The sequence below is a fragment of the Oncorhynchus kisutch genome, linkage group LG5 (assembly GCF_002021735.2).
Source record: "Oncorhynchus kisutch isolate 150728-3 linkage group LG5, Okis_V2, whole genome shotgun sequence".
Lineage (NCBI taxonomy): Eukaryota > Metazoa > Chordata > Actinopteri > Salmoniformes > Salmonidae > Oncorhynchus > Oncorhynchus kisutch.
Window position 1 is genome coordinate 73,041,828 of NC_034178.2, and position 18,496 is coordinate 73,060,323.

The window sequence follows — 18,496 nt, forward strand, 5'->3', positions numbered from 1 at the left end:
TTAGCAAAAATGCTTTTCTAACCTAATGTGAAAATTCCTTTTTTATCGAAAGTGGCGTGAAAAGAGTCTGTCTCGTGTAGAATAGGCTACTTCATGGTACAAGGTAGGAACCATGGTTTCGGTCTATGTTTCCCAGGGGACTAATTAGTGGTGAACATGCAAAGTGCGTATAAAACCACCTCTTTTCTGCAGGATGAGAGCATTTTCTTGTACCTGAACGTGTGTTTTGAGGCCTAAACTGTCTTTCTTGAAGATAATTATTTAGGGGTGGTTGATTGTACTAAGGTATATGTTGACTTTGATTATCAGTGTTTGTTTGTTCAACTTTGACAACATGTAATATTACATTGTGTAAATGTATACCACTGTAATAAAATGTTTTTATGCTTCAGACTGTTTTTCGTATAAATGGACCTAGAACCTTTGGTACGATACATTATTCTCCTTCTTCTCCTCCTTCTTCTCCTTCTCCTTCTTCTCCTTCTTCTTCTTCTTCTTCTCTCATTAACAGTGATAGGATTGACAGTTTGGGTATGATCCTAGACATCATCATATATCATTCACTGGGTATGACATGGGTCATGTGTCGGCCTACAAAATTATAGATGACTCTCAAATGACCACCAGAGGGCAGTCTCTGCTGTTTTATTAAAAGCGTCTTACAGGGTTAAGTGTCATGCTCAAGGGCACATCAACAGATTTTGTGCGCTCGGGGATTCGAACCAGCAACCTTTCAGGGTTATTGGCCCAATTGCTAGGCTACCTGCCGCCATGTATGATGTATACAGTCGGCGTGTCTAAATCATAGAACATCATTAAATAATCCCAATCGAATGTAGAAGAACGACCAACAGACATTTCAATTATTTTATAGCCCCATTTATTTCCACCTGTTTGTTGCAAAATTACAATTTGTCTGAATATATATATATTCACACTTTCTATCTTGTATGTAGGACACATTTTATCTGTACTGTATGTGTATTTATTATGGATCCCCATTAGTTCCTGTCAAGGCAGCAGCTACTCTTCCTGGGGTTTATTATGGATCCTCATTAGTTCCTGCCAAGGCAGCAGCTACTCTTCCTGGGGTTTATTATGGATCCCCATTAGTTCCTGCCAAGGCAGCAGCTACTCTTCCTGGGGTTTATTATGGATCCCCATTAGTTCCTGCCAAGGCAGCAGCTACTCTTCCTGGGGTTTATTATGGATCCCCATTAGTTCCTGCCAAGGCAGCAGCTACTCTTCCTGGGGTTTATTATGGATCCCCATTAGTTCCTGGGGTTTATTATGGATCCCCATTAGTTCCTGCCAAGGCAGCAGCTACTCTTCCTGGGGTTTATTATGGATCCCCATTAGTTCCTGGGGTTTATTATGGATCCCCATTAGTTCCTGGGGTTTATTATGGACCTCCATTAGTTCCTGCTGAGGCAGCAGCTACTCTTCCTGGGGTTTATTATGGATCCCCATTAGTTCCTGCCAAGGCAGCAGCTACTCTTCCTGGGGTTTATTATGGATCCCCATTAGTTCCTGCCAAGGCAGCAGCTACTCTTCCTGGGGTTTATTATGGATCCCCATTAGTTCCTGCTGAGGCAGCAGCTACTCTTCCTGGGGTTTATTATGGATCCCCATTAGTTCCTGCTGAGGCAGCAGCTACTCTTCCTGGGGGTTATTATGGATCCCCATTAGTTCCTGCCAAGGCAGCAGCTACTCTTCCTGGGGTTTATTATGGATCCCCATTAGTTCCTGCCAAGGCAGCAGCTACTCTTCCTGTGGTTTACTATGGATCCCCATTAGTTCCTGCCAAGGCAGCAGCTACTCTTCCTGGGGTTTATTATGGATCCCCATTAGTTCCTGCCAAGGCAACAGCTACTCTTCCTGGGGTTTATTATGGATCCCCATTAGTTCCTGCCAAGGCAGCAGCTACTCTTCCTGGGGTTTATTATGGATCCCCATTAGTTCCTGCCAAGGCAGCAGCTACTCTTCCTGGGGTTTATTATGGATCCCCATTAGTTCCTGCCAAGGCAGCAGCTACTCTTCCTGGGGTTTATTATGGATCCCCATTAGTTCCTGCCAAGGCAGCAGCTACTCTTCCTGTGGTTTACTATGGATCCCCATTAGTTCCTGCCAAGGCAGCAGCTACTCTTCCTGGGGTTTATTATGGATCCCCATTAGTTCCTGCCAAGGCAGCAGCTACTCTTCCTGGGGTTTAATATGGATCCCCATTAGTTCCTGCCAAGGCAGCAGCTACTCTTCCTGGGGTTTATTATGGATCCCCATTAGTTCCTGCCAAGGCAGCAGCTACTCTTCCTGGGGTTTAATATGGATCCCCATTAGTTTCTACCAAGGCAGCAGCTACTCTTCCTGGGGTTTAATATGGATCCCCATTAGTTTCTACCAAGGCAGCAGCTACTCTTCCTGGGGTTTAATATGGATCCCCATTAGTTCCTGCCAAGGCAGCAGCTACTCTTCCTGGGGTCCAAACACATTAAAGCACATACATTACATATAAAACAAGAGATAAAACAGTACATCAAATAACATTATTACACCACTACATATCTACAGTACAAAATGTTTAATACCATCACACAACAATATCATAATGTATGCAGTATGCATGTGTTTGTACCTTTGCGTGTGTCTGTACAAACAGTAATACAAATCAAGCATGAATTGAATTTGCTATTTTTCACTCTCCCTAACTAAGGGAACAATCGCCCAATAATAAACTAAAGAAACCTAACGTTACTCCTTCGTCCAATGACCTTACATGTTCTGTTTAAAGGTGAAGTGGTTCTGGAACCCAAATTCAATCCAAACCTGAATCGATCCTCAATTGCAGTACGGTTCTAGAAACATGAATTCCCTCTAAATAATTTCCCAAATGCAAAATACACAAAATAAACACTGTACTCCGTTTTAACCGGTTTCAACACAGTTGCAACCGACAGTATTTTTCAGTGACAACACGTTTGTCATCTTCCATTTACACACAGATGTTCGGAGACGCTGATAACTAATTAGCACAGGTAGTCCACTCTGTCTTCCGTATGTTTTCCCTAAACTAGTGCTTAAATGGAGATACGGCCGTGTGGGAACCCTATAAAAGGTGTGTTTCAATTTAACCATAAAAAATAAATAAAGATAAAGTCCTTATGCTTGCAAAACCGTACCGCAAATAATGCGTGTTAAATGTTCAGCCCGAGCGTCGCGACTCTTAACAAAACTCTCCCGTACAGAAGACGCCTTCGTCCAATGATGACTCTTGTGTAATGCAATGGAACTGAGAGCAATGATCGCGTGCTAGGAGAACACCAGGACACCCACTGAAACGTTTATATCAAAACTGATTGAAGAAAAATGGTGGTCTTGATGGTGGTGCTCTACCTAAATAGATCTGTCTTGATGGTGCTCTACCTAAATAGATCTGTCTTGATGGTGGTTCTCTACCTAAATAGATCTGTCTTGATGGTGCTCTACCTAAATAGATCTGTCTTGATGGTTCTCTACCTAAATAGATCTGTCTTGGTGGTGGTTCTCTACCTAAATAGATCTGTCTTGGTGGCGGTGCTCTACCTAAATAGATCTGTCTTGGTGGCTGTGCTCTACCTAAATAGATCTGTCTTGGTGGCGGTGCTCTACCTAAATAGATCTGTCTTGGTGGCGGTGCTCTACCTAAATAGATCTGTCTTGGTGGCGGTGCTCTACCTAAATAGATCTGTCTTGGTGGCGGTGCTCTACCTAAATAGATCTGTCTTGATGGTGCTCTACCTAAATAGATCTGTCTTGATGGTGCTCTACCTAAATAGATCTGTCTTGATGGCAGTGCTCTACCTAAATAGATCTGTCTTGATGGTGCTCTACCTAAATAGATCTGTCTTGATGGTGCTCTACCTAAATAGATCTGTCTTGATGGTTCTCTACCTAAATAGATCTGTCTTGATGGTTCTCTACCTAAATAGATCTGTTTTGGTGGCGGTGCTCTACCTAAATAGATCTGTCTTGGTGGTGGTTCTCTACCTAAATAGATCTGTCTTGGTGGTGGTTCTCTACCTAAATAGATCTGTCTTGGTGGCGGTGCTCTACCTAAATAGATCTGTCTTGGTGGTGGTTCTCTACCTAAATAGATCTGTCTTGGTGGCGGTGCTCTACCTAAATAGATCTGTCTTGGTGGTGGTTCTCTACCTAAATAGATCTGTCTTGGTGGCGGTGCTCTACCTAAATAGATCTGTCTTGGTGGTGGTTCTCTACCTAAATAGATCTGTCTTGGTGGCGGTGCTCTACCTAAATAGATCTGTCGTGGTGGCGGTGCTCTACCTAAATAGATCTGTCTTGGTGGTGGTGCTCTACCTAAATAGATCTGTCTTGGTGGCGGTGCTCTACCTAAATAGATCTCAGGTGTAGGACACAGAGACTTGTTAGCAAGTCACTTCAGAGTCTGAGTTAAGTTAGGAGTCTTTGACTACCTCAGGCAGTGGCTGAAGTATGTTTTGATGTCATCATGGACTACGTCTGGCAGTTGTTGTAGTTTATTCTCCTCTTTAGCTTCTCGGGCTGGTGGGACGCCATGAGCGAGAACTCCCGAAAGATGTGATATGTTGTGTTACCTGCAAGAGGGGACATTACAATCACAAGGGGGCGCCATTCGGGCACTGTGGCTCCCCAAGGAATAGAGTAGCTTTGGTCCCAGGCATTAGTGTGGCTGTGTGGGTTAGTGAAGGAACATACACTAACATCCTGGACCAGAGATAGAACTAGCAATAACTTGACTTGATCAGAGGTTCAGACTAGATCACTAGATAGCCCACAGATAATCTGTCACCCCGTGTGGTGTTAAATGAACCCCACTGGTTCAGAGATCCCAGTGTTAGTAAAGCACAGTATCAGGACTAGATCAGAACATCTACTATAGGAAAACTAGAAAAACTGTCAGGTAATTATCAGGATTGTTTTCCATACTTCAGTATGGCACTGGTCTAAAATGATTGGACAGGTATAGATCTAATGCCCTACAGTAATGTTCTATAATTCTAATGCCCTATAGTATTATATAGTAATGTTCTATAGTTCTAATGCCTTATAGTATTATATAGTAATGTTCGATAGAGCTAATGCCCTATAGTATTCTATAGTAATGTTCTATAGTTCTAATGCCCTACAGTATTCTATAGTAATGTTCTATAGTTCTATTTCCCTATAGTAATGTTCTATAGTTATAATGCCCTACAGTATTCTATATTAATGTTCTATAGTTCTAATTCCCTACAGTATTCTATAGTAATGTTCTATAGTTCTATTTCCCTATAGTAATGTTCTATAGTTCTAATTCCCTATAGTAATGTTCTATAGTTCTAATTCCCTACAGTATTCTATAGTAATGTTCTATAGTTCTAATTCCCTACAGTATTCTATAGTAATGTTCTATAGTTCTAATTCCCTATAGTATTCTATATTAATGTTCTATAGTTCTAATGCCCTACAGTATTCTATAGTAATGTTCTATAGTTCTAATTCCCTATAGTAATGTTCTATAGTTCTAATTCCCTACAGTATTCTATATTAATGTTCTATAGTTCTAATTCCCTACAGTATTCTATATTAATGTTCTATAGTTCTAATTCCCTACAGTATTCTATAGTAATGTTCTATAGTTCTAATTCCCTATAGTATTCTATATTAATGTTCTATAGTTCTAATTCCCTATAGTATTCTATATTAATGTTCTATAGTTCTAATTCCCTATAGTAATGTTCTATAGTTCTAATTCCCTACAGTATTCTATAGTAATGTTCTATAGTTCTAATTCCCTATAGTAATGTTCTATAGTTCTAATGCCCTATAGTATTATATAGTAATGTTCTATAGTTCTAATGCCCTATAGTATTCTATAGTAATGTTCTATAGTTCTAATTCCCTATAGTAATGTTCTATAGTTCTAATTCCCTACAGTATTCTATAGTAATGTTCTATAGTTCTAATGCCCTATAGTATTCTATAGTAATGTTCTATAGTTCTAATTCCCTATAGTAATGTTCTATAGTTCTAATTCCCTACAGTATTCTATATTAATGTTCTATAGTTCTAATGCCCTACAGTATTCTATAGTAATGTTCTATAGTTCTAATTCCCTATAGTATTCTATAGTAATGTTCTATAGTTCTAATGCCCTATAGTATCCTATATTAATGTTCTATAGTTCTAATGCCCTATAGTATCCTATATTAATGTTCTATAGTTCTAATGCCCTATAGTATCCTATATTAATGTTCTATAGTTCTAATGCCCTATAGTATTGGCCATGTTCTGTTATAATCTCCACCCGGCACAGCCAGAAGAGGACTGGCCACCCCACATAGCCTGGTTCCTCTCTAGGTTTCTTCCTAGGTTTTGGCCTTTCTAGGGAGTTTTTCCTAGCCACCGTGCTTCTACACCTGCATTGCTTGCTGTTGGGGTTTTAGGCTGGGTTTCTGTACAGCACTTTGAGATATCAGCTGATGTACGAAGGGCTATATAAATACATTTGATTTGATTTGATTTAGTATTCTATAGTAGTGTTCTATAGTTCTAATGCCCTATAGTAATGTTCTAGTTCTAATGCCCTATAGTATTATATAGTAATGTTCTATAGTTCTAATGCCCTATAGTATTCTATAGTAATGTTCTATAGTTCTAATTCCCTATAGTAATGTTCTATAGTTCTAATGCCCTATAGTATTCTATAGTATTGTTCTATAGTTCTAATTCCCTATAGTAATGTTCTATAGTTCTAATGCCCTATAGTATTCTATAGTAATGTTCTATAGTTCTAATTCCCTATAGTAATGTTCTATAGTTCTAATGCCCTATAGTATTCTATAGTAATGTTCTATAGTTCTAATTCCCTATAGTAATGTTCTATAGTTCTAATGCCCTATAGTATTCTATAGTAATGTTCTATAGTTCTAATTCCCTATAGTAATGTTCTATAGTTCTAATGCCCTATAGTATTCTATAGTAATGTTCTATAGTTCTAATTCCCTATAGTAATGTTCTATAGTTCTAATGCCCTATAGTATTCTATAGTAATGTTCTATAGTTCTAATTCCCTATAGTAATGTTCTATAGTTCTAATTCCCTATAGTAATGTTCTATAGTTCTAATGCCCTATAGTATTCTATAGTAATGTTCTATAGTTCTAATTCCCTATAGTAATGTTCTATAGTTCTAATGCCCTATAGTATTCTATAGTAATGTTCTATAGTTCTAATGCCCTACAGTATTCTATAGTAATGTTCTATAGTTCTAATTCCCTACAGTATTCTATAGTAATGTTCTATAGTTCTAATTCCCTATAGTAATGTTCTATAGTTCTAATGCCCTACAGTATTCTATAGTAATGTTCTATAGTTCTAATTCCCTATAGTAATGTTCTATAGTTCTAATTCCCTACAGTATTCTATATTAATGTTCTATAGTTCTAATGCCCTACAGTATTCTATAGTAATGTTCTATAGTTCTAATTCCCTATAGTAATGTTCTATAGTTCTAATTCCCTACAGTATTCTATATTAATGTTCTATAGTTCTAATGCCCTACAGTATTCTATAGTAATGTTCTATAGTTCTAATTCCCTATAGTAATGTTCTATAGTTCTAATTCCCTACAGTATTCTATATTAATGTTCTATAGTTCTAATTCCCTATAGTAATGTTCTATAGTTCTAATGCCCTACAGTATTCTATATTAATGTTCTATAGTTCTAATTCCCTACAGTATTCTATATTAATGTTCTATAGTTCTAATGCCCTACAGTATTCTATAGTAATGTTCTATAGTTCTAATTCCCTATAGTAATGTTCTATAGTTCTAATTCCCTACAGTATTCTATATTAATGTTCTATAGTTCTAATTCCCTATAGTAATGTTCTATAGTTCTAATGCCCTACAGTATTCTATAGTAATGTTCTATAGTTCTAATTCCCTATAGTATTCTATATTAATGTTCTATAGTTCTAATGCCCTATAGTATCCTATATTAATGTTCTATAGTTCTAATGCCCTATAGTATCCTATATTAATGTTCTATAGTTCTAATGCCCTATAGTATTGGCCATGTTCTGTTATAATCTCCACACGGCACAGCCAGAAGAGGACTGGCCACCCCACATAGCCTGGTTCCTCTCTAGGTTTCTTCCTAGGTATTGGCCTTTCTAGGGAATTTTTCCTAGCCACCGTGCTTCTACACCTGCATTGCTTGCTGTTGGGGTTTTAGGCTGGGTTTCTGTACAGCACTTTGAGATATCAGCTGATGTACGAAGGGCTATATAAATACATTTGATTTGATTTGATTTAGTATTCTATAGTAATGTTCTATAGTTCTAATGCCCTATAGTAATGTTCTAGTTCTAATGCCCTATAGTATTATATAGTAATGTTCTATAGTTCTAATGTCCTATAGTATTCTATAGTAATGTTCTATAGTTCTAATTCCCTATAGTAATGTTCTATAGTTCTAATGCCCTATAGTATTCTATAGTAATGTTCTATAGTTCTAATTCCCTATAGTAATGTTCTATAGTTCTAATGCCCTATAGTATTCTATAGTAATGTTCTATAGTTCTAATTCCCTATAGTAATGTTCTATAGTTCTAATGCCCTATAGTATTCTATAGTAATGTTCTATAGTTCTAATTCCCTATAGTAATGTTCTATAGTTCTAATGCCCTATAGTATTCTATAGTAATGTTCTATAGTTCTAATGCCCTATAGTATTCTATAGTAATGTTCTATAGTTCTAATTCCCTATAGTAATGTTCTATAGTTCTAATTCCCTACAGTAATGTTCTATAGTTCTAATTCCCTATAGTAATGTTCTATAGTTCTAATTCCCTACAGTAATGTTCTATAGTTCTAATTTCCTACAGTATTCTATAGTAATGTTCTATAGTTCTAATTCCCTATAGTAATGTTCTATAGTTCTAATTCCCTATAGTAATGTTCTATAGTTCTAATTCCCTACAGTATTCTATATTAATGTTCTATAGTTCTAATGCCCTACAGTATTCTATATTAATGTTCTATAGTTCTAATGCCCTACAGTATTCTATAGTAATGTTCTATAGTTCTAATGCCCTATAGTATTCTATAGTAATGTTATATAGTTCTAATTCCCTATAGTATTCTATAGTAATGTTCTATAGTTCTAATGCCCTACAGTATTCTATAGTAATGTTCTATAGTTCTAATGCCCTATAGTATTCTATAGTAATGTTCTATAGTTCTAATGCCCTATAGTATTCTATAGTAATGTTCTATTGCCCATCCCTGAAGCTGGAGTGAGTAATTCTTCTGACCAATCAGATCAGTACTTTTCCTTATAATTGGGCAACAGATCAGAATTCGGCTGCCTGTGTAAACGCAGCCATAGTGGTGAACATCCTGACCACCTCGCCTGAGGGTTGATCCCCTAGAGATAGAAAGAGGACTCATCTTTATATCTCTGCCATTAAAGGATCTGTGGTGTCATGGGCAGCGCCATTGATGCAACAAACCATAGGAATCCCCACCCAGTTGACTACTTTAAAATGGTGGAAGCATGGTGGAAGCCCTCAATGGTGCTGCCCATGCTAAAACAGCCTTTTGGCCTCTAGAGGCCTCTATCATTCTCTATGGTTGAAATCTGCTCTGTTCGGTGTGCATCCCCTCTACTCGTGTTGAATGCAGGCTTCCTATTGGTTCAGGAGCTCACAGGAGGCTACAATGAACACACAAGTCCCGGAACTCAAGAGGTTCACAGAATTTGATTCCAAATTCTTACAATAGGATCAGAAATGTGTCATATCATTCATCTGGAATCTGCCGTTCTGCCCCTGAACAAGGCATTGGGCCAGTAACCAAAAGGTTGTAGACAAAATTCAAAATAAAACCCAATGTGTTTTCAGTCCTGTGGTTAAATACTGATGATTTGTAATGATTGTGAAAGCTGGGATAGAACGAGGTCATTGCAATCACCAAACTTCTGAAGCCTACTTCCTTCACAGCTGTCAATGTTTAGAAAAGCGTTGATCCCATTGATAAGCAGAACAATATTATCACACAGTGGGAAGAGATAGATTAACCAATCAGGTCACCCAACCAAACTTTCTCCCAAAGCAAGTGTGTTCGCGTGCGTGTTTGGTGTTTGTTTTTGTGTTTGTTTGTTTGTGCGTGTGTTATGTGTTTGTTTGTGTGTGTGTGTGTGTGTGCACACCATTTGAAGAGAGATTGAGTGTTCCTTAAATATATGATCATGTACACCAGTAGGACAGAGAGATGGTCAGAGCTATCTGGGATCCCTGAGACATTCCTACCCTAAACCCCTACCCTTATCCAAACCTTAGCCCCTACCCTAAACCTAACCTTAGCCCCTACCCATATCCGAACCTTAGCCCCTCCCCTAAACCTAACCTTAGCCCCTACCATTATCCGAACCTTAGCCCCTCCCCTAAACCTAACCTTAGCCCCTACCCTTATCCGAACCTTAGCCCCTCCCCTAAACCTAACCTTAGCCCCTACCTTTATCCGAACCTTAGCCCCTCCCCTAAACCTTAGCCCCTACCCATATCCGAACCTTAGCCCCTCCCCTAAACCTAACCTTAGCCCCTACCCTTATCCGAACCTTAGCCCCTCCCCTAAACCTAACCTTAGCCCCTCCCCTAAACCTAACCTTAATAACCCTTTCTTAACCATTTTACATTTCAACTTCTGATTGGTTAGGGATGTCCCCAAGGATCCCCAACTTCTGATTGGTTAGGGATGTCCCCAAGGATCCCCAACTTCTGATTGGCTAGGGATGTCCCCAAGGATCCCGGATAACATGGACCACAGAGACAGACACCATACCCCCAAGGCGAGATAGACCATGATGCATCACTCACTCTATCCCGAACACTATCCTTGCGCTTTACCTTCCTGCTGGTCCCCATGGCAACGCCTGTAGCAACGGAAGCAACAACAGTCGTCAGTTTATTCTTTTTCTCAGATAGCAGTCAACAAAACAGAACAAACCTACTTTGGCTGTGTCTTATTCCCTATACACTGAGTTTTCAAAACATTAAGAACACCTGCACTTTCCATTGCGTAGACTGACCAGGTGAAAACATCTGAAACCCTACCTCTTCAAACAGTATCTTAAGTAGCCCAGTGGTTAGAGCATTGGGCCAGTACTCAAAAGGTTGCTGGATCGAATCCCTGAGCTGACAAGGTAAACATCTGTTGTTCTGCCCCTGAGCAAGGCAGTTAACCCACTGTTCCCCAGTAAGGCTGACAGTTAACCCAGTGTTCCCTGGTAGGCGGAGAGTTAACCCAGTGTTCCCCGGTAGGCTGAGAGTTAACCCAGTGTTCCCCAGTAAGGCTGACAGTTAACCCAGTGTTCCCCAGTAAGGCTGACAGTTAACCCATTGTTCCCCGGTAAGGCTGACAGTTAACCCACTGTTCCCCGGTAAGGCTGACAGTTTACCCACTGTTCCCCGGTAAGGCTGACAGTTAACCCACTGTTCCCCGGTAAGGCTGACAGTTAACCCAGTAAGACAGTGTTCCCCGGTAAGGCTGACAGTTAACCCAGTAAGACAGTGTTCCCCGGTAAGGCTGATAGTTAACCCACTGTTCCCCGGTAAGACAGTTAACCCACTGTTCCCCGGTAAGACAGTTAACCCACTGTTCCCCAGTAAGGCTGACAGTTAACCCAGTGTTCCCCAGTAAGGCTGACAGTTAACCCACTGTTCCCCGGTAAGACAGTTAACCCAGTGTTCCCCAGTAAGGCTGACAGTTACCCACTGTTCCCCAGTAGGCTGACAGTTAATCCACTGTTCCCCGGTAAGACAGTTAACGCACTGTTCCCCGGTAAGACAGTTAACCCAGTGTTCCCCAGTAAGGCTGACAGTTAACCCACTGTTCCCCAGTAGGCTGACAGTTAACCCACTGTTCCCCGGTAAGACAGTTAACCCAGTGTTCCCCGGTAAGGCTGACAGTTAACCCACTGTTCCCCGGTAAGGCTGACAGTTAACCCAGTAAGACAGTGTTCCCCGGTAAGGCTGACAGTTAACCCACTGTTCCCCGGTAAGACAGTTAACCCACTGTTCCCCGGTAAGACAGTTAACCCACTGTTCCCCGGTAGGCTGACAGTTAACCCACTGTTCCCCAGTAGGCTGACAGTTAACCCACTGTTCCCCAGTAAGGCTGACAGTTAACCCAGTGTTCCCCAGTAAGGCTGACAGTTAACCCACTGTTCCCCGGTAAGACAGTTAACCCAGTGTTCCCCAGTAAGGCTGACAGTTAACCCACTGTTCCCCAGTAGGCTGACAGTTAACCCACTGTTCCCCGGTAAGACAGTTAACCCACTGTTCCCCGGTAAGACAGTTAACCCAGTGTTCCCCAGTAAGGCTGACAGTTAACCCACTGTTCCCCAGTAGGCTGACAGTTAACCCACTGTTCCCCGGTAAGACAGTTAACCCACTGTTCCCCGGTAAGGCTGACAGTTAACCCACTGTTCCCCGGTAAGGCTGACAGTTAACCCAGTAAGACAGTGTTCCCCGGTAAGGCTGACAGTTAACCCACTGTTCCCCGGTAAGACAGTTAACCCACTGTTCCCCGGTAAGACAGTTAACCCACTGTTCCCCGGTAGGCTGACAGTTAACCCACTGTTCCCCAGTAGGCTGACAGTTAACCCACTGTTCCCCAGTAAGGCTGACAGTTAACCCACTGTTCTCCAGTAAGGCTGACAGTTAACCCACTGTTCCCCAGTAAGGCTGACAGTTAACCCTCTGTTCCCTGGTAGGCTGACAGTGGATGTTGATTAAGGCAGCCCCCACAGCCCCTCTCTGATTCAGAGGGGTTGGGTTAAATGCAGAAGACACATTTCAGTTGTACAACAGACTATTTATCCACCCTTTTCTCCTCACCTCGCTCCCCCCACCTCCCCATAAAATAAACCTGAATCTTGCACCCTCCACCCCCCCTTTCTAACTCTGACTTTACTGACAACAACGTTATTGAGGAAAAATATACTTTCTATGACTGTGATATGTGGTTGTCCCACCTAGCTATCTGAAGATGAATGTACTGACTATGACTGGTCCACCTAGCTATCTGAAGATGAATGTACTGACTATGACTGGTCCATCTAGCTATCTGAAGATGAATGTACTGACTATGACTGGTCCACCTAGCTATCTGAAGATGAATGTACTGACTATGACTGGTCCACCTAGCTATCTGAAGATGAATGTACTGACTATGACTGGTCCACCTAGCTATCTGAAGATGAATGTACTGACTATGACTGGTCCACCTAGCTATCTGTAGGTGAATGTACTGACTATGACTGGTCCACCTAGCTATCTGAAGATGAATGTACTGACTATGACTGGTCCACCTAGCTATCTGAAGATGAATGTACTGACTATGACTGGTCCACCTAGCTATCTGTAGATGAATGTACTGACTATGACTGTGATATGTGGTTGTCCCACCTAGCTATCTGAAGATGAATGTACTGACTATGACTGGTCCACCTAGCTATCTGAAGATGAATGTACTGACTATGACTGGTCCACCTAGCTATCTGTAGATGAATGTACTGACTATGACTGTGATATGTGGTTGTCCCACCTAGCTATCTGAAGATGAATGTACTGACTATGACTGGTCCACCTAGCTATCTGAAGATGAATGTACTGACTATGACTGGTCCACCTAGCTATCTGAAGATGAATGTACTGACTATGACTGGTCCACCTAGCTATCTGAAGATGAATGTACTGACTATGACTGGTCCACCTAGCTATCTGTAGATGAATGTACTGACAATGGTTTTCCCACCTAGCTATCTGTAGGTGAATGTACTGAATGTAAGTCGCTCTGGATATGAGCATCTGCTAAGTGACAAAAATGTGAATCCAGGTGAAAGCTATGATCCCTTATTGATGTCACTTTCTAAATCCACTTTAAATCAGTGTAGATGAAGAGGAGGAGCCCGGTTGAAATAATTATTTTTAAGCCTTGAGACAATTGACACATGGATTGTGTATGTGTGCCATTCAGAAGGTGAAAGGTCAAGAGAACAGATTTATGTGTTGTTGAACGAGGTATAGTAGTAGGTGCCAGGCACACCGGTTTGAGTGTGTCAAGAACTGCAACACTTCCTAATGTTTAGTATACTCAGTGTATAGCGCACTACTTTTGAACTAGGACTAGTGCACTATGTAGGGGAATTTAAAAAAAAGTAGTGCACTATGTAGGGAATAGGGTGCTATTTGGGAAACAGACAGTGTATTTTTTTTCCTCAGAGAAGGAGACAGAAGAGAGTTGGGTATAAGAAAGACCTCTCTGAGATGAGTATATGACCCGTTGATCTGGCTCTAGCTTCATAGGACTACACTGTGCGTTGTTGAATGCCGAAGGTGTGGTGGTGTGTGTGTTGACGCGGTTACAATATAGAACAGTGAGTAACGTTCTCCCAACGTTCCAGTAACATTCCAACCGCAAAGTTACGGCAACGTAGAGAGAAGGGTTGTTTACAACTGAGAGAAGACAACAGGAGTCAGAAATGAGGCAGAAGCAGTCCAAGCAAGGTGAGGAGTTCATCAAGAGTTTCTTGGTTTTATTCTCTTTATGCATTTTTTAAATTGTTTAAAATCACCATCTCAGTGTTTCTTAAAACCAAGGAACAAAAAGAAAGTTATTCCAAAGATATCCAAATGTAGAGATATTAATACAAGGATGTTTGTTTCCCCAAGTAGGACAGAGAGATAGCTATGTCACAATATTCCAAAAAGAGTGCACAGATAGATGTTTGGAAGAAGAGAACAGAATCAGAACAGGTGGCACGGAACAGGCAGGGTTCCGTGGTGGAATGCGGAAGTCAGAGCAGGCAGTTTGAGTCAAGAGTTAAAATTTTAAAAAGCGTTTTTATTTCCAGCATGTTTGTTTGTTTGTTTGTTTGTTTGTTTGTTTGTTTAGAAGCCATCCTTTAACCCCAATGTTAAAACAGTAAGAAACAACACCCACCACTTCAGCTGGGCTAGGTTACCACCCTATTTAGTCACAGTCCATGGTCAAATATATTGACTTTATCACTCCTGTTGTTGTACTTTGAATTCAAAATACTTGCAGAATATCACCTGCTGCCACACTCTGAAAATAAAAAACAACCGATGAAAATAATAATTGTTCTGTGACTATCTTCTTTTGAACATTTTGTAAAAACACTGGCGAACACTGTTTCTACCACTTTATGTTTCACTGTACCACGTGTTATCAGACGTTAAAACGCGGTATTTATGTATTCTCGCTGAAGTTAAACTGATTGATGCCTAACAACACTGTTGCACACTTCTCTTTTCCAAAGTCTTTGGCAGAGAGAAAAAAAAAATATCTAACTACTTTAGGACTTCATGCCAACGTAGTTGAGGAACAAACAGAGGTCGGCTAGCGAACGAAAAACAGTTCAGCTCTATGTTTCATTAAAAAGGAAAAATAAATCAAATTGACAAAACAGTGAAGCTATAGCTGGTCCATAAGTGGACGTAGAGATGGCACAGAGGTCCATAGGTCTACCAAAGAGACAGGAGGAAGTTGTTTAAGGACATCACAGGAAGTGGCTGTACTGTACTGTAGCTCATGCTTTTTAACAGGACTGCACAGCACCATGAGGGGACAAATAGGAAACTATCATGCTCCGAATGCAGACAGCATTCTAGAACGCCCCCAAGTACTACGCAGCATTCTAAAAACGCCCAAGAGTATATTCTAGAACGCGTACATACGTTCTAGAACGTTCCGGTCACAACCGAAAAGCATGCAGAATATAATGAGCATTGAGCAATGATGGCCGGAGAAGACAGTCAGTTGTAACCATAGAATTACAATGGGTTTTTGATGATAATTAAATGGGTCTAGCTCTTCCTCTCCCTACCTACTACAGGGACAGTTACCAATGGCCCCATAAGTCAACCAAAGCACCACTGGTGTGGTCGTGAATAAGATGTCTTTATCAGTAAACACCGAAGGACTGCAATCAACAAAAGGTTTGAAATATAGATATAGAAACACGTAATCACTAGAATGTCTACAAATAAATGACATTTTTCAACAAGTCTAGTACAGTAATTCTAGGTATAGATCAGGGTTGATGAATCCCTTGTTTAGAACTGAAGCCAGAATGTGTGTGTGACAGAATGACGCAAGACCAGACCAAATCATATCCAGTCAGAAAATAAAAAGTGAGGATAATTGAAAAGTTTGAAAGATAAAAAAATAAAATAAAATAAAGGAAAATAATTTACAGAAACACATAAATTCTGTAATAATAATCATCATTGCACAAGTCCTCCGGGTTCAACGTAGGACTACAACATTCCAATAACTTCCCCCAAATTCCTCGGTTTTCCAGGAATCATGTATGGAAGATTCCGGATTTTTTTACTACCCTATTTTAACATAAATAAACTAATGCAAAACAAAAAGCCAGAAACTCAAGGAGCAAAATGAGAGAGCATGACGTAAACACGACAGCAACGACAAATAAAGCACATTACTGTTAGGAAGGGAAAGTTGTTGTTTTTTAAAATTAAGATATCATCGTAATAATAATAATAATTATATAATGCATTTAATCCTCACTCACAAGTAACAACAAAGCAGGTGTTTGTCTCTTTCTCCATCCATCAGTCCTTCGGTATTCTCATCACATTTAAACCACTTCACCCCTGCATCCGTCCCTTCCCATTACACACACACAGTGAAACATGACGACCCCACCTTCCCAGACTAACGCAGTGGACCTTCCTTGACCATGCCTATAGCAGCCACAACGACACCCATTCCATATCACTGTAACCTCATGCCACCGTAGAACAACAGTTGGATCCCTGCACATCTAGCCACTGAATTACATCTAACCTTGATCTCCCACAGAAGACATAAGGACAAAAGGCTTCCTTTTCAGGCCAGCTTGAACCCTTTAAGGAACACGGAGTTATAGACATACTGTAATCATGCCATTTATTTCTAAATCGACAGATTCTAATTCATTATAACACAATGGGCGCTGATAAATTCTTATGGTACTATCAAATTCTGGAATATAAACTACTGTAAAATGCTGAATAGAACACTATAATATAATGTTCTAAACTACTGTAAAATGCTGAATAGAACACTATAATATAATGTTCTAAACTACTGTAAAATGCTGAATAGAACACTATAATATAATGTTCTAAACTACTGTAAAATGCTGAATAGAACACTATAATATAATGTTCTAAACTACTGTAAAATGCTGAATAGAACACTATAATATAATGTTCTAAACTACTGTAAAATGCTGAATAGAACACTATAATATAATGTTCTAAACTACTGTAAAATGCTGAATAGAACACTATAATATAATGTTCTAAACTACTGTAAAATGCTGAATAGGAAGGACACTGTAGAATAATATTGTAAAGACTGTGGAAGCTTAGGTCCTTACTGGTAAGAGAGGGAGGAAGAGGGAGGAAGAGGGAGGAAGAGGGGAGGTAATACATGGACAGGAAGGCCTACACTAAGAAAAGAAGGGTTCTTTAGCTATGTCCACAGGGGAACCTTTTTTGGTTCCAGATATAACTATTTTGTGTTCCATGTAGAATCCTCTGTGGAAAGGGTTCTATAACGGAACCCACACACGGGTTCTTCAAAGGGATCTCCTGATGGGGACAGCCGAAGAGCCATTAATGGTTCTAGATAGCACTTTGTTTTTCTCTAAGAGTGTACAGGAGAGGCAGGAAGTGTTGAGCAGTGTAGCGAGTAAACGGCCTGACAGTGAGAACCACAGACAAGACTATTAGGAACAGCCAGATACACTGTGTTTCACTCAGTTTATAATATGAACGGTGAGCGATGTGGTTAAAAGATCTGGATGTAGAAGAAGAAGAGAAGCATATTGTTGGTAAGATACAACAACGTTGTTCTGCGCTACGGTCAGTAGGGCCTTGTTGCTCTTAGACACAGATCTAGAATCAGCTTTACCCTCCACAAATCATAACCCTAACCAATTACGGTAACAAAGCAAAACTGACTCCAGACCAGTTTATCTAAGGGCAACTTCATCCTACTACTCTGCCCTGTATGATATGCCTCTATATGCCCAGTTAGTAGTGGCTAATCTGTATTCGAAATTGCACCCTATTCCCTATGTAGTGCACTACTTTTGTAGTGGGCCCAGGTCAAAAATAGTGCACTACATAGGGAATAGGGTACCAATAGGCCTCTGGTCAAATGTAGTGCACTACTTAGGGAATAGGGTGCAATTTGGGATGCATCCTACCTCAGTGGCGCCCCCTAACAGTAGTCTATGGTGAGGCAGATAAACTCCTGAATACATTTCCTGTACTGATGTTCAGTTGGGGAGCTGCTGGGGTATTGACCTGGCTGACCAAACGGACCCTCCGCCTCGCGCATCTCCTCGTTCATCCGTGCTAACCGCAACCTG

The 18,496-nt window shown here is 40.3% G+C and overlaps 1 protein-coding gene across 3 annotated transcripts in view; it reads right to left on the reverse strand.

The window, feature by feature from the left end:
* Nucleotides 1-4,424: 4,424 nt before the first annotated feature.
* LOC109891664 (arf-GAP with coiled-coil, ANK repeat and PH domain-containing protein 3) overlaps nt 4,425-18,496 on the reverse strand; it is a 156,627-nt gene continuing 142,555 nt past the window's right edge. For 2 of the 3 annotated variants that reach the window (XM_031825776.1, XM_031825775.1), the window contains exons 24-26: nt 18,432-18,493; nt 10,899-10,954; nt 4,425-4,610 (exon numbers count right to left, since the gene is read on the reverse strand). In XM_031825776.1, the coding sequence (XP_031681636.1) occupies nt 4,545-4,610; nt 10,899-10,954; nt 18,432-18,493 (184 nt within the window). In that variant the 3' untranslated portion in view covers nt 4,425-4,544. Of the gene's footprint in view, nt 4,611-10,898; nt 10,955-14,592; nt 18,494-18,496 lie in introns of those variants that run through there. The other variant, XM_031825777.1, reaches the window with a different exon arrangement.